This window comes from Cervus elaphus, chromosome 8 (genome assembly GCF_910594005.1).
Source record: "Cervus elaphus chromosome 8, mCerEla1.1, whole genome shotgun sequence".
Classification (NCBI taxonomy): Eukaryota; Metazoa; Chordata; class Mammalia; order Artiodactyla; family Cervidae; genus Cervus; species Cervus elaphus.
In genome coordinates, this window is record NC_057822.1 from 43,015,871 (window position 1) to 43,031,774 (window position 15,904).

The 15,904-nt window shown below is 39.4% G+C and overlaps 1 protein-coding gene across 2 annotated transcripts in view; it reads right to left on the reverse strand.

Moving 5' to 3' along the window:
* Positions 1 to 15,904, reverse strand: part of FAM117B (family with sequence similarity 117 member B) — a 68,227-nt gene that overhangs the window by 7,534 nt on the left and 44,789 nt on the right. For both annotated transcript variants that reach the window (XM_043910369.1, XM_043910370.1), the window contains 3 exons: positions 5,931 to 6,074; positions 4,482 to 4,707; positions 2,232 to 2,352 (listed from right to left, as the gene is read on the reverse strand). In XM_043910369.1, the coding sequence (XP_043766304.1) occupies positions 2,232 to 2,352; positions 4,482 to 4,707; positions 5,931 to 6,074 (491 nt within the window). The remainder of the gene's footprint in view (positions 1 to 2,231; positions 2,353 to 4,481; positions 4,708 to 5,930; positions 6,075 to 15,904) is intronic.

Genomic DNA, 15,904 nt, shown 5'->3' on the forward strand with positions numbered 1-15,904 from the left:
AAGCAAATAAACATACAAATGAGAGATTAACCCCTCACCTGACTCCAACAGCTGGTTCAGATCTCTAAGTCTACCTTTAAACAAAAAGGAAGACTTAGAGAAATATACTTTAAAGAATGATTAAATAAGCTAAAATTTTAAGATTAGGACCAATAATTACCCTTGCTTTAACGCTAGCGCATCCAGTGGGTTTTGTTCTAATTATGACATACATATCTGGGGCAAAAAGAAACCAATATTTTAGACTCTGAGTAACTTGTTTTATTGATAGAAGGTTAAAATTAGCCCTAAAAAATCCATTCTTGGGTTACTGCTATTTCTTTTTGGAATACAATTAAGATATTTAAAAATAAATAGGTTTTTGTGTGCTACACATCCTTTATGTCAGTAAAATTTATAATAAACTATGTGTATTCAGAAGAGATTTACCTTCTAATAACAGATGGATATGCATAAAACATTTTATATGTCATGGTTCACCTTTTTTTTATCCATCCATCCATACACACACATACATACATATTCCCCATCCTTTCTTCCCTCTCTTTAGAAATAACCAACACAGTTGTATGTATATAGTTCAGATACTGAGAACTTTTCCAAATATAACAGTCTAGGCAGATGCCACAAGACACCAACCTACACAACCAATATTCACTCAAAGTCACCGATAACAGAAATTCAAACTGCTTTTTAAGTCTATCAGCCAGAGTCAAATACTCCAAAAGGTTCCATGTGGACCATTGAACTTTTACCTATTAGAATGACTCCATTTCTGAAGAACTCTCATGAAAAGGTCTAAGTCAGCATATTCAAGTGACGAATAAAAGCCCTGAGATCTGTTAAAGATGCATAATCCAGGTCCTATCTACCTCCATACTTTTCACTCCTTAGGGCTAGGGTGGGACCTGGGGCTCTGTAGTCTGAACTAATTTCCTGGATGATTATGGTGCAAGGAGTCCATGAAACACATGTGTGGAGAAATTCTGCTTAAACTCTCTGGCAGCAGGCATGCCTTCAGACTTACATGGTGCAAAGAGTAAATAAGCAGCTGCTAAAACAGGGTTTTCAATTATTATCACAAAAGCAAAAAGACTGACAGCTGGGATCTCCTAGTAGAGAAGGTGAAGGGATTCAAAGACAATGCTCTTTGTGTGGCAAACTGTTTAAAATTGACATGAAGGGAAGTGCCGACAGGAGGGGCACACAGAACAAAAGGATGCCATGTTTCAAAACGATTCTGAGATACTCATGATGGAACAAAGAAGTTATGTGAACGAAACAAGGCTGGACAATCTCCACACTGTATTTTTAGTTTCATAGTCAGAAAAAGCCAGAAGGTGTCTCTTAGTCTTGTAACGAGATTGAAAAGTGAGATTTATAGATGTACCATCATTCTCTCTTCAAATAATGTTGGTCATCTGATTTGCTCAGCGTCATACATACCTACAATCCTGTAGCCATCACTTACAGGGCAAGGGGCCACAGCTGCTGAAAACAGGCCATGGCTGCAGTACCTTCTAAGCAGATTCTGAGTCTAAAGTTAAGAGTCCCTGACTAGAGTAAAGGCCAAAAGAAATACATGAGTACAGAAGATCGCATACCAAGGGTACCAGATGCTGTGTAAAGTTCTGCTTCTTTCATGATCTTTATCACAGCAACATGTTTCTGCAAAGTAATAGAATTCTCTTCCCCATGTTGGCAGGAAAATATTTTAATTGTTTAAAGAACTGGAGACTAAAAACTGAAGGAAATTTGATCCCTGAAAGGAGGAAACCCACCCTGCATTGAGACCTGTGGTCTCTCTTGAATAAATACACTGCTAAATTCAATGTGTGGCGCTGACTGTTTACAGGTTCAGCAATAACCACGGGTGATATGCTGGGGGCGACTGAGGAAACATGAGTAACAACTGAAGGCTAGTTGATGTGAAGCATAACTGTAATTCTCTTTGGTGTGACAATGGTCCTGTGGTTATGTAGGAGTGGTTACTTTTAGGAAATAAGTATTAAACTGTATTCAAGGTTAAATGTCATGACTACAACTTACTTTAAAACAGTTCCGTAAAAACTAACACCAAAACACAAAGAGACAAAGCAAAATGTTAACTATAGGATCTAGTGTTGGGTATACGGGTGGTCACTGTACTGTTCTTCAGCCTATCTGAAATTCTTTTAATGCTTCTCATAATAAAAGTTTGCGGTGGGGGAGGGGTGGTGGGGGATACTTACGAGCATTCCTCAAAGACTTTGACCCTCTCACAGCCCTCAGGAGGTTCCCTTTTGAACATGTAACTGTTGTTAGGTTTTGGTGAGGTTGCGTATTTGGGCAAAGGAGAGTTGTTCCCATTCTCTGCAAGAAACAACATGCTGGATTACTAAGAAATACTAGCACATACGTGCATAGTCCTGTATTTGATTGCTGTATTTGATTGCTCCTGGCCTCGCCTACACCATGAGCTACTACTTGAGGGTAGGAACAAGGCTTTACTCATCCACATTACCCCAATATCTAACATAATTCCTGGTAAAAAAGACATAATTGTTGGCTTAGAAATGCATGAACCAGAGATTTTCCTTTCTACTTACAATCCCCGCAGCCTAGGCCTGTGTAACTTACTCCTCAGCACTGAACACGGCAGCATGCTGCTGCTTATTTCTATTCCGTACACGGCACGTGGGCTCAAACGCCACCTCCATTCTTCCCAAGACAAATAACTAAAATGCTTCCTCACTGGTGGTTTGTAATTCACTCCTGGCTGTCCCCTCAGAATCTCTCAACTGACTTCTCTACTCTGGCTGCAATCTCTGCCCCAGGTAGTCAGAGTCTATGCGCGGTGTATGGCGGAGACTTTTCTTCTGCCTGCAAAACTTCTCTATACCTAAGAGGTCCTTCTCTGCTCATTTTCCAAAACCTCTCCTTCAAAGTCTGGCTCAAAGTTTTTGTTACCTTTCTAAATTAACCCTACCCAAGGGAACACTTCTTTACTCTGGTGATTCTGTTCAGTGCCGATGTCCTCGGTTTCTACCACATTAACTTAGAATTCTTGATATGTAACCTACGTGTTCTAAATGTACTGTCTGTGTCAACTGAACTACAACTCCTTGCTGACAGTAACCCTTTCTTACAAAAGAAATCCAGAGAAGTTAACCAGTCACTAGTCTCCTAAAGGCAAATACAGCAGGGCACAAAACTTACAGAGTTCCCATATGCTTCTGAAGTAAAAGTAGACAGTATGGGAAATCAAGGGGCAGATTTTAATAGCTATGGTTAGTCTGGGGGTGGGATGGGTGGGGCGGGTACATCTGATTGAGCTTAAGTACTCGGAGCTGCATTCACTCTTTTAATCCTTACAGCAAGTATCAGAAGTAATTAATTATGTCAACTCCTGACAAGAAACACAAGGCCCAATCAAAGGATTTAATTCAGTGGTGTCAAAATTCTGTGCATGTGAATCGCCTGGGAGCCCTGAAAACTGCTGGTGCCCGTGTCCTGCCCCAGGGGGTATGATTTATTAGTAACTGGTCTAGGGTATAGCCAAGTTTTATTTAACCTTGTAGATGACAAAAAAGGGCCCCAATAGTATGGTTTTACAATTGCCCATAGTCTGAAGTGACTTCTTCAGTAAACCTTAGGTCTTCTGCACTCGCTATAGTCTCAGTATTCAGATGACTGGCACTAATGATCCGTTGTCATCAGATGTGGAACATTTTCCGACAATCAACACATTGCAAGTAGGAGGTTCTAAATAAATGACTACTGAACTGAGCCATAGAATTTATCTCATCATTTTTCTCAAGCTCATGCAGTAATAACTAGAATTTAGACTAAGAAAAGACTGCCTTGATAAAGATAGATGAAAGATCATATTTGTTTTAAAAGTAAAACATTATTAGTAACTAATATTCAAAGTGCTATGTCTCCAAGTACTTTCTGAATCATGCAAGTGGTTTAATACTAAGTAAGTATCCCACCTCCCCTTTTACTCCAGGCTTGCCTGGAATACTCACCTTGCACTGATGTAAGTCAGCTTAATTCTTATTAGAAATATCACAAATATAGATCCTGAAACACACTAACTTGAAGGCTTCACATTCAATTAAAAAGTAGTAAGGTAGTAAAAACATGACAACTAAGGTAATAGAAAACAAACGCTTTTCAGGACAAATGTTTATCTCATTTATACCAAAAACGATGTTACTCACTATTAAGGAGCTTGTGTTAGTAAGTGCAAAAAAAAAAAAAAAAAAAAATTGTACAAACAAAAGCCCGTAAACCCAGCCAACCTGACCATCACCTGAGTACCGCAATAAAACCTACGGTTCTGTACTACAATTCTTTAAAATCTGTATTTTGAACACATCCAGAAGTCATGATCTTGGTGGCCCTAAGTGTATGCGTTCTGCTAGAAGATGAACACAAAGCAGGATGCAGCGGTGGCATCACGGATCCCATGGCCGCAAAGCCCTCGCGTGTGGTACCTTTATCCCTGGGGTCGACGAGCAGGTCGTCGGCCGAGCACGGGCTCTCCTCGCTGCCCTCGTTGGAGATGGTGAGGAAGGAGGTGGGCGACACGGACTGCGAGCGGCTGCTGTCGTTGCTGCCCCGCTCGGCCCCGCCGGGCGTCTGCGTGTCGGCGCTGCGCGTGCTGCTGCTTCTCTGAGCCAGCGGCGGCGGCGCGCGGTGGCCATCTGGGATGTCTTGGGGCTGTCACGAAAATGTTTTACATGTGTGTGTTTTGGTCACCGATTTTGAAATTCCCCCAGAAAGGCACCCAAGGTTCAACCTTCCCCTGTTGTTGCAGAAGACTCAAAAGTCAGAAAGCCTCTCCTTGTCGGCCTCACGATACCGCCCCCTCCCCGCCGCGGGACACGGGGTGGCCGAGCGAGCCCTGAACTCCCAGGGCTCTGGCACACCGCTGACGGACGAAACAACACTGAGTTACTTCTCACGGGCTCACTGCGACTTTCAAAGTGATCAAGGCACACCATTATAAAAGAGGAGAAACCCAGGTGGAAGTCCAGGCTCCATGCGAAGAAAAGGCGGGGCACCGTGTAAGCCGGTGACACCTGACGGTCGTCCGCCCCTGCTCACTGCCCCCTCAAACCGTGTTCTCAAAGAAACCCTCCTGAAGGAGAGAAGGTTCATCACAGCAGTGCTAACTATGGAGGGAAATCGAGGAGCTGTTCAGAGCAAGGCTTGTGTGACTCACTCAGCGGGGAAACCAGCTCCCGGGACACCTCTGGTGCGTTTACCTTCATTACACATCAGGGGAAGTTTCACCGTCATCCAGTGGAGGAGGGGAGGGTGTGGGCAGTGGTGTTTTCCCTAAGCTAAACCAACCTTTCCTCTTAAGGGAAAGAATCTCGGGCGTCAATGAAACACTACTTTAAACTCCCCAATTCCTCTTTCACTGAAGAATGAAAGCTTCAGTATATTGTGACTTGCTTTTAAATATAAACAGGAAATTTTCTCTCTTACATATAAACCATACTTTTGTATGTCACAATTAATAGAATACACATTCTATGTATGTTATAGGTAAGCAGACCTTCCAATAACTGACAAACAGTAAGATATATATTCATACTCAGAAAATATTCCACGCCACCACCAACAAACTAGTAAGCTGAACTTTTGTTAAATGGAGTTACAGACAATCAGAAGCATATCTGTGATTTTTAAATACAGAAAAACAAAAAATAGTTTCTGTTCAAGGACCCAAATTTAAGTCATATCAGTTGTCTCTATGAGATGCAAAGAAAAATTGTCATTCACATGCACAGGTCAGAGTTTCACAAAAGAGATAAATTTTTATTCTCAACAAGAAGAGAAACATGTAAATATGGAAACCAAAATTGTGATTTTTTTAAAAAAATAATTAGAAAAATTAATGTATAAGGCTGATTTTAAGATACAAGATTACTTACTATAAGTTGCTCTTCCTTTTCCCCAGTCTCTTTAATTATTATTTCAATCTCCTGATTCAATCCTTCCACACTATTCCGGAATCGGGAGCCTGTTGATTTGGTGATGGGAATTACTGGAATAAGTGCACTCTTTGGAACGGGAGCCTGAAGAAAAAGTGATGGAGGGGGGAGAAGAAACATTTACTACTGCCTTTGCATTCTCTAGATGGAAGCATACTTCCATTTGATCTGGGTAACTCTAAAATAAATAAAAATTTATAGACCTTATAAAAAGTGTGAATAATGAAACCTGCTCCTTGGTTAACATGAAATAGAATTTAAAGCAAAAATCCCAGACAATCAAGGTAGAATTTCAGAAATTAATTCACATCTATGAGGGACTGTAAAGAGAAGAGGGATAAGAAAACAGTAAACGAATCTTAACCTCAGACATTCTTTTATGATTATAGGAGTTCAGATTTCAGAACATAACTTTAAAGTCCTCCAGTGCCATAATTATCTATATTCCAGAAAATAAACAACAACAAAAAGTAATTTATCAAAAAAAAAAAAAAAAATTTTTGGTAGGAAAAACAAAATCACTTCCAAAATAAATATACAGTAGCAAGATGATAAGAGTAACTTCCCTGTGAAATTTATTTATACTTCCACAGTAATTATTTTAATGTTTTGTTTCAAAGCCTATCTCTAGTTTAAAAAAATGTTCCCACTGGCACAGTATTACTTTTGAAAAGAAATAACTGATTATATTACAGGATATCACTTGGTTTCCTGACAAGATACTCAAAATAAAATATGAAACAAGAATTGCAAGGTTATCTGCCAAAGTTCATACAACAGTGTGCCAGAAGGTCATCTTGTATTGTCCTGCAATACAATGTCTTGGTAAAGAAATGTGACTAATTCATCCTTCATTTAGGAAGGTCTCTTTCAGATCCCCTGTTCTTCAATCCTTCCCTCTTAGTGCTACAAAGCCAGTAACTTCCCGCACTTCCCGAAAGCCTCGTCAGCAGGCCAGCCCTGGCTCACCCCATGACAGGACTGTGATAAGACGGGACAGGAAGAAGAAAGTAAACACCAGAGCCCACCCCTCCATTCTTCTAGGAACTCGCATTCTCCACCCTCCGCCCTACTCTCACCCCAAGGTCTTTACTTTCCTACTTCAGTGAAACAATGCCTCAAAGAGTCACTGAAACTGGCTATTTCCCATTGGTTTTCTATATCCCCAAGACCTGTCACTAACACCTTGAAGGGTACTTTTTTCTTTTTTCACCTATTCTCACCCCCTTGTTTCCTTAGCAACAGAATAATATCCCAAAGTATAATCTAAAACAGGCTTAAAAAAAAAAAAGAAATTCTCTCCAATTAGATATGTACTTACTCTTGGGATAAGAGTGGGAGAATGAAGCTAAGAATATGGTTTGGATCATGACAGGTCAAGGAAGGAAAGAAATCTTTCTCAAAGTGGTGGCAAGAGAAAACAAAAACTAGTGAAGGGACGAAAGGAAACTGATTTGGACTGAAGCACCTATGGGTTAAAAGAAACCCAGAGCTCACTAGTCTGCAGTGGAGAGCGTGTTAGAACATTTCTGTCAGGCAGGCATCCTTCCTGGGCCTGGACTCTTCCTCTGTCAAAAAATAATGAGGTGCCAGAGAACTGCTACAGACTAAGATTTCAGGAGTTATCAGTATATATACTACAAACAGAACTTTGATTTTATTTTTTACATTGAGTGAAAGGTACTCAATTCTAAACTTAATTTTCTCTCCTAAAAGTCACAAAACAACATGAATAATGGCTTGCTTTGGATGCCATTTTCAGGCTGCATCTGGTTTGTAGCTAACGTTACAGAAATGAGGAAGGAGAAGACTAGAAGGGGAAGATGATCTGTCAGGATTTCTGCAAAATGTTGACCTTTCTGGGTTTTGGAACCATAAGGATCTGTTAGTAAGTCTTCTAAGAACAGAAAGCTTAAGTCTGCCGGGTGTCATGTTGAGAAATGCACATAACAAGAACCCACCAGTGTAATAACTGACTGGACATCTTGTTACTGCCTTTCCAGGCAGCTATAGAAGTCATATCCTACATAATTGGTAAGAAGTTTTTCTCAAATGTAATCTAAAATAGCGGCAAGTGTCGACAGTTTAATTTATTTAAAGCACAGGAAAGAAAGGAAGGAAAAAAAAAATGAAAATGGGCACTTTCCTAAGGTCAACACACCATTTTAGGTAAATGAAGCAAAGGTTCAACAGTAATTCATTTAATTAGCAAATAGTTATATGATTAGAAGAAAAATAATCTAGCCAAGCTGCCTGGGAAAAATTTTCTTCATTAAAAATACTGTTATTATTCCAGAAATAAAAAGTAATAGGCCTTTGATTTTATTCCTTACATAAACTATGCTCTAAAATATTTAAAAATAACAAAAATGATTATACTTTAACTTTTATGGTTCATTTCAACGGTTCTTAAGGAATTTTGTGTGTGTATATATAATTTATTTTTCCCATATCTACATAGCTTTCTGTAATAAAACGTGTATTTCTAAATATAAATCAGCATATGCAAATACAAGTGGGTTATCATATTAACTGAGAGATATCCTTAGACAGCTCTGAAAGGTTAAAAATCCTTCCATTATTAAGGAAAAATCTCTCTCTCCTAAGATTTGACCTTTGGAAACAACAAGGATCTCTTATTTTTCTCAGTTCTTGATTCTTTCTCTTCAAATCAGAATGTTTTCCACTCAAGTAAGATTTCAATTAGGTGAATCATAGTTTTAAAGTTTTCTTTTTGCTATTTACATTCGCCGTCTATCTATATATTACATTACAGCTTAAAGATCAAACTACATAAAAGCTGTGAATTAACCAACAAAGAAAGAACTCCAAGAGAGGGTTTGGCTAACCCTGAAGCTTCATTAGAGTCCAATCTACACTATAACTTAAATATCTGTTTCGAAGCATGGGGATAAAATTGTGGCAAGACAAGCAGACTCAGGAAAGATGGGAAGAATACCTCCTGAAGTAGTAGCTGAGCAGGGAAAAAGATAAAGAGAGCTAAATTTTCAAAGGAAGAAAACTGTAGGATAGAAAAAGGTCTGTTCAGCAATTCAATAGAAATCTAGGAGAGAAATATGAGCCAGAAACCCTAATACAACAAAACAGTGGTCACAACTGATGTTTAGAATGGAATTTTTAAAAACTTAGAAAGCACTGGGGGAAAAAAGCTTTGCCATCATAGGGGCTTTTGTAGGGGGCTCCATGTGGCCTTGACTCCTCCTGTCCCATCAGCGTCACTTTATTTCTGTCCTCCAGAGATCAGTGTCCTCTCATGTGTTCCCCCCTCCTAGCTTTCCTAAGCTACAGCTATATTCTCTAATGAAGGTCACAGCTGAAGCACCTACTGTTTTGATTTCTCGGTGGAAAAATCTTGAAACTTTCAAGAACAGCAAATCTGTCCTGGACAGGCTCACAAATATTCCAGTGCCAAGAAGCAATTTTCTCTTTAAAGTGTAACACTCCTCTCACTTCTCAGATGAAAATAGGTTTTTTCCCCCTTTTTCTTTCTCATGATCCCTTTGCTCTCAAACCCTCCTAAGCTATTACAAAACTATCATGTTCCCAGCCCAGATGAAGCAATGAGAAAATCCCATGGGAGGGCTTTCTTGTTTGAGCCTATCACAGCCAGAAACACCTGCATGATTTTAAAATTCACACTCTTAAGTTAGTTTATGCCGCATCTCTAGCTCTTGTGTTACTAACATCTGACGCTATTCATCAAACAATTCTGAAATGTGTTAGCTACATCTTTTTGAAAAATTTTTTTTTTGATTTTTAATTGGAGAATAATTGTTTTACAATGTTGTGCTGGTTTCTGCCATAGAACATGAATTAACCACCAGTATACATATCACCCCCGCTCCTGAACCTCCCACCTCCCACCACTCTAAGCTGTCACTGAGTACCAGTGTGAGCTCCCTGCACCATACAGCAAATCCCCACCGGCTATCTATCTAACATTCGATAACGTGTATGTGTCAACGCCGCTCTCTCAATGCTTCCCTCTCTCCTTCCCCTGCGGTGTCCACGAGTCTGTCCCCTATGTCTGTGTCTCTATTCCTGCACTGCAAATGGATTCATCAGTGCCATTTTTCTAGATTCCATACGCATGTGTTAATATATGATATTTGTTTTATTCTTTCTGACTTACTTCACTCTGTATTAACAGGTTCTAGGTTCATCCACCTCACCAGAACTGACTCGAATTCTTGGCCACATCTTCTAATGAGAGTATTTCTTAAAATACTCCTTAAAAATATCTTAAGTATCCAAGAGTTTTGTCAATTTTGGAAACCAATGACATATGAAGTTTCTCTCCCCTAAGAAATTTGGCAGCATTTATTCTTCATAATAAATAGTTCCCCCTCCTGAATTTCCAAGGAAAGAATCACTCAAAAGTATGTGAGAATTCAAACTGTAAAAAAATCCATTCCAAGTCCAAGAAAAAGATCTGTTAGCCAGTGGTACAGACTATCTATTATCAGAACAATACTGTCCTTGATCATTAAGGGATGCTAAAGGAATTTCCCAATAATCTCCCTAAAGACCTGGACCTTGTGGTCTATCTGTCCCTAAATTAGTGTTTCTCCCCTTTAATATTGATGTAAACAGTGTGCTACAAACAGTAACATGTATTTATTTGACTTTTCTTTTTTAATGTCTTTTGTAAAAACTACAAACCACTGTCATTTACATATGTCTCCTTTTTACTTTTAATTGGAGAATAATTCCTTTACAACATTGTGCTGGTTTCTGCCATACATCAACATGAATCAGTCACAGGCGTGCAAATGTCACCTCCCTCTTGAACCTGCCCTCCTCCTCCCACCTCCCATCCTCCTAGGTAGTCACAGAGCACCGGGTCCCTCATTATAAATAAGCTTGTCTTCCTATCTGGCTTTTTATGCATGTGTTCCACCAATTAACCACTTTTGCAGTTTTAATCCTATATTATTTCTTCTGGGTTTTTTTTTGTGTGTGTAAAGGGGGAAAGATAAAAGCTGGAACCCCCCATCAAAAATAATAATCTACATATCATGAACTCCAAACAAACAAACAAACAAAAAAACTCTAATAACTTGGAGAGCCTATGAAAAGGAAAGCCAAAGAGCCTCCAGATATTTAAACTTATTAACCAAATAATGGAAAGTTATTTTCCTACCCCTAGAAAAGTATAACAGAAAAAAGCTTTAAGCACACAGTAACTGGACCCAACTAAATGGCCAAAATTAGAGAACTGCTCTACAGAATCCGGAACATTAAAAATGTTTCTGAAGCCCTCTGTAATAGCAAACATTTTTCTACATTAAATACATTTAAAAAAATACTTAGTCTAATATATGATATGATCTCCGCAAGGAATGAAAAAGGAAAAAGAAGAAAGCATTTAAGGAACAGCTGTCTTTAGAGAGTGAAACTCTGGATAGTCTTCTTCCTATTTGATTTTTTAAAAAAAATAACAGCTTGACTGAGGTCTAATATTTCTCAGTTTTAGTTTTTCTTCCAGTTTTATTGAGGAAATTGACATACCACATTATATAAAAGTTTAAAATGTACAGTATAGAGATACAATTTTTCTATTTGACTTTTTTAGTTTCTCAAGTTTTTTGTAATAAGCATGTAAATATTTTTATGATAATTAAAGTTTTATAAAATAAGTTCAATATGAATTGGCAGAGACGCCTAAAGAAAAATCCAACTGGAAGCCACCTAAGATTTACTGAGCAGTTATTCTGTGCCAAGAATTACATTAACTGTTTCATAATACTCTATACCATAAAGAAAGCTGAGCACCAAATAATTGATGCTTTTGAACTGTGGTGCTGGGGAAGACTCTTTTGAGAGTCCCTTGGACTGCAAGATCAAACCAGTCAATCGTAAAGGAAATCAGTCCTGAATATTCACTGGAAGGACTGATGCTGAAGCTGAAGCTCCAATAGTTTGGCCACCTGATGTGAAGAACTGACTCATTGAAAAGACCCTCATGCTGGGAAAGATTGAAGGCAGAAGCAGAAGGGGATGACAGAGGATGAGATGGTTGGATGGCATCACCGCCTCGATGGACATGAGTCTGAGCAGACTCTGGGAGCTGGTGATAGACAGGGAGGCCTGGCGTGCTGCAGCCCATGGGGATCACAAAGAGTCGGACACAGCTGAGCAACTGGACTGAAGTGAACACCATTTATTGGGCTTCCCTGGTGATTCAGATGGTAAAGAATCTGCCTGCAATGCAGGAGACCCAGGTTCAATCCCTGGGTTGGGAAGATTCCTTGGAGAAAAGAATGGCTAACCGCTCCAGTATTCTTGCCTGGAGAATTCCATGGACAGAGAAGCCTGGGAGAGCTATAGCTCATGGGAACACAAAGAGTCGAATACAACTGAGTGACTCACACACACACACGCACCATTTAATCCTGTGTTAGAACAACACAACAAACAGGCAATATAATGCAGGGAACCCAAGGAACTTCAAACAGCTAGCAAGCAGCATGACTCAGATCTTAGGCTAAACAATCTGAGCTCAGACCACCTGTGCTCATCTTCTACAGTTATAAGACCTCCTGGGTTACTTTTGGGTTCTTTGTTAGCATCTAATCTATTATTTCCAGACAGTTATATTTGCATTTTATCTATTCATTTTTATGTTGGTTAGTACATATTTTTTGGTGGAACTTTATTGAAAAATAATTCACAGTATCATACAACTCACTCATTTCAAGTGTACAACTTCTGCTTTTGAACAGTAATTGAACACAACTGCACCACTATTATCACAATTAATCTCAGAATCAAACCAAAAAAAAAAGTCCCTCACACATTAGCAGTCATTCTCCATCTTCCCTCAACTTTCTTAGCTTTAGGCAATCACCAGTCTATAATCTGTCTCTATGGGTTTGCTTCTCCTGGACATTTCATATAAGGGAAATCATGTATTCCTTTGTGTCTGGCTTCTTTCACTTAGCATAACGTTTCCAAGGCTCACCCATATGGTAGTATGTATCAGTACTCCATTCCTTTTTCGTGACCAAGTAATATGGGCTCAATAAAGGACAGAAATGGTAGGGACCTAACAGAAGCAGAAGATATTAAGAAGAGCTGGCAAGAATACACAGAAGGATTATACAAAAAGATCTTCACGACCCAGATAATCACGATGGTGTGATCACTCACCTAGAGCCAGACATCCTGGAATATGAAGTCAAGTGGGCCTTAGAAAGCATCACTACGAACAAAGCTAGTGGAGGTGATGGGATTCCAGTTGAGCTATTTCAATCCTAAAAGATGATGCTGTGAAAGTGCTGCACTCAATATGCCAGCAAATTTGGAAAACTCAGCAGTGGCCACAGGACTGGAAAAGGTCAGTTTTCATTCCAACCCCAAAGAAAGACAATGCCAAAAAATGCTCAAACTACCGCACGATTGCACTCATCTCACACGCTAGTAAAGTAATGCTCAAAATTCTCCAAGCCAGGCTTCAGCATTACGTGAACCGTGAACTTCCAGATGTTCAAGGTGGCTTTAGAAAAGGCAGAGGAACCAGACATCAAATTGCCAGCATCCGCTGGATCATCGAAAAAGCAGGAGAGTTACAGAAAAACATCTATTTCCGCCTTATTGACTATGCCAAAGCCTTTGACTATATGGATCACAACAAACCGTGGAAAATTCTGAAGGAAGATGGGAATACCAGACCACCTGACCTGCCTCTTGAGAAACCTGTATGCAGGTCAGGAAGCAACAGTTAGAACTGGACATGGAACAACAGACTGGTTCCAAATAGGAAAAGGAGTATGTCAAGGCTGTATATTGTCATCCTGCTTATTTAACTTATATGCAGAGTACATCATGAGAAACGCTGGGCTGGAGGAAGCACAAGCTGGAATCAAGATTGCCAGGAGAAATATCAATAACCTCAGATATGCAGATGACACCACCCTTATGGCAGAAAGGGAAGAAGAACTAAAGAGCCTCTTGATGAAAGTGAAAGAGGAGAGTGAAAAAGTTGGCTTAAAGCTCAACATTCAGAAAACTAAGATCAGGGCATCCGGTCCCATCACTTCATGGCAAATAGATGGGGAAACAGTGAAAACAGTGAGAGACTTTATTTTGGGGGGCTCCAAAATCACTGCAGATGGTGACTGCAGCCATGAAATTTAAAGACGCTTACTCCTTTGGAAGAAAAGTTATGACCAACCTAGACAGCATATTAAAAAGCAGAGACATTACTTTGCCAACAAAGGTGCGTCTAGTTAAGGCTATGGTTTTTCCAGTGGTCATGTATGGATGTGAGAGTTGTACTATAAAGAAAGCTGAGCAGAGAAGAATTGATGCTTTTGAACTGTGGTGTTGGATAAGACTCTTGAGAGTCCCTTGGACTGCAAAGAGATCCAACCAGTCCATCCTAAGGGAGATCAGTCCTGGATGTTCATTGGAAGGACTGACATTGAAGCAGAAACTCCAATACTTTGGCCACCTGATGCGAAGAGCTGACTCATTTGAAAAGACCCTGATGCTCGGAAAAATTGAGGGCAGGAGGAGAAGGGGACGACAGAGGATGAGATGGTTGGATGGCATCACCGACTCAATGGACATGGGTCTGGATAGACTCCGGGAGTTGGTGATGGACAGGGAGGCCTGGCGTGCAGCAGTTCATGGGGTCGCAAAGAGTCGGACACGACCGAGTGACTGAACTGAACTGAAGTGAATATTCCACTGTATGGATCTATACTGCATTTTATTTAACCATTCATTGGTTGAAGGACAACTGGGTTGTTTCCAAGTCGTGGCTACTGTGAGCCATGCTGCTATGAACATTTGTGTACAAGTTTTTAGGAACACATGTTTCCAACTCCCTTTAGCACATAGTTTGGAGATGAAGCACCAGTCATACAGTAACTCTGTGTCTATTTAGCCCTTTGAGGAACTACGAGGCTGTTTCACATTCCTATCGGCTGATACAGTGCCGACAGGATTTTACATTCCTATTGGCAATATATAAGGGTTCCGATTTCTCCACATTCTTTCTAAAACTTGCTATTTGTGTCTTTAGTTTTAGCTGTTCTAGTGGGTATGAAGTAGTATCTCACTGGAATTTGTATTCATTTCCTGATAGACAAATAATGATAAATATCTTTTTCACATACCTATTGGCTATTTGCACATCTTCCTTCGAGAACTCTCTATGTAGATCCTTTGTCCATTTTTAAATTGGACTGCTTGTCTTTTTATTATTGAGTTTTAAGAGTTCTTCATATATTTTAGATACAAGTGTTTCATATGATTTGCATATATTTTTGCCTATTTTGTAGCTTATCCTTGAAGCACTAAAGTTTTTAATTATGATAAAGTCCAATTTATGTACTTTTTCTATTATTGCTTGTGCTTTTGGTGTCATATCTAATAAACCATTGCCTAATCCAACATCACATTTATGCCTATTTTCATCTAAGAGTTTTTAGTTTTAGCTCTTATATTGAGGTCTTTGATCCATTTTGAGTTACTTTTGTACATGGTATGAGGTAGGTGGATATATTTCTTAAATTATGTTTAAAGGTTAGACTTGGCCTTACCTTTTACTCCTGTATGTCCATCATTCCCATATCATCAACCATAAGCTAAAAAAGTTTAAAGACTCAGATTCTGAAGTCAAAATGCTTCAATCAGAATCCCAGCTCTGTCTCATATGACCTTGAACAAGACACATGAGCTCTCTGAGCCTTTATTCTTTGCCTGTAAATTGGAGTAGTAACAACCTCCACCTCAAAGATGAGGGTTAAATGCTTAAATACACAAAAGCTGAATACAGTGTTCCCATATTGAAGGACTTACTGGAGTTCAACTATTAATTATTGCTTTCTAAATATCACTCAGGTTTGTCCATTCTCTATAGTTCCACAGCTTCTACCTTACTT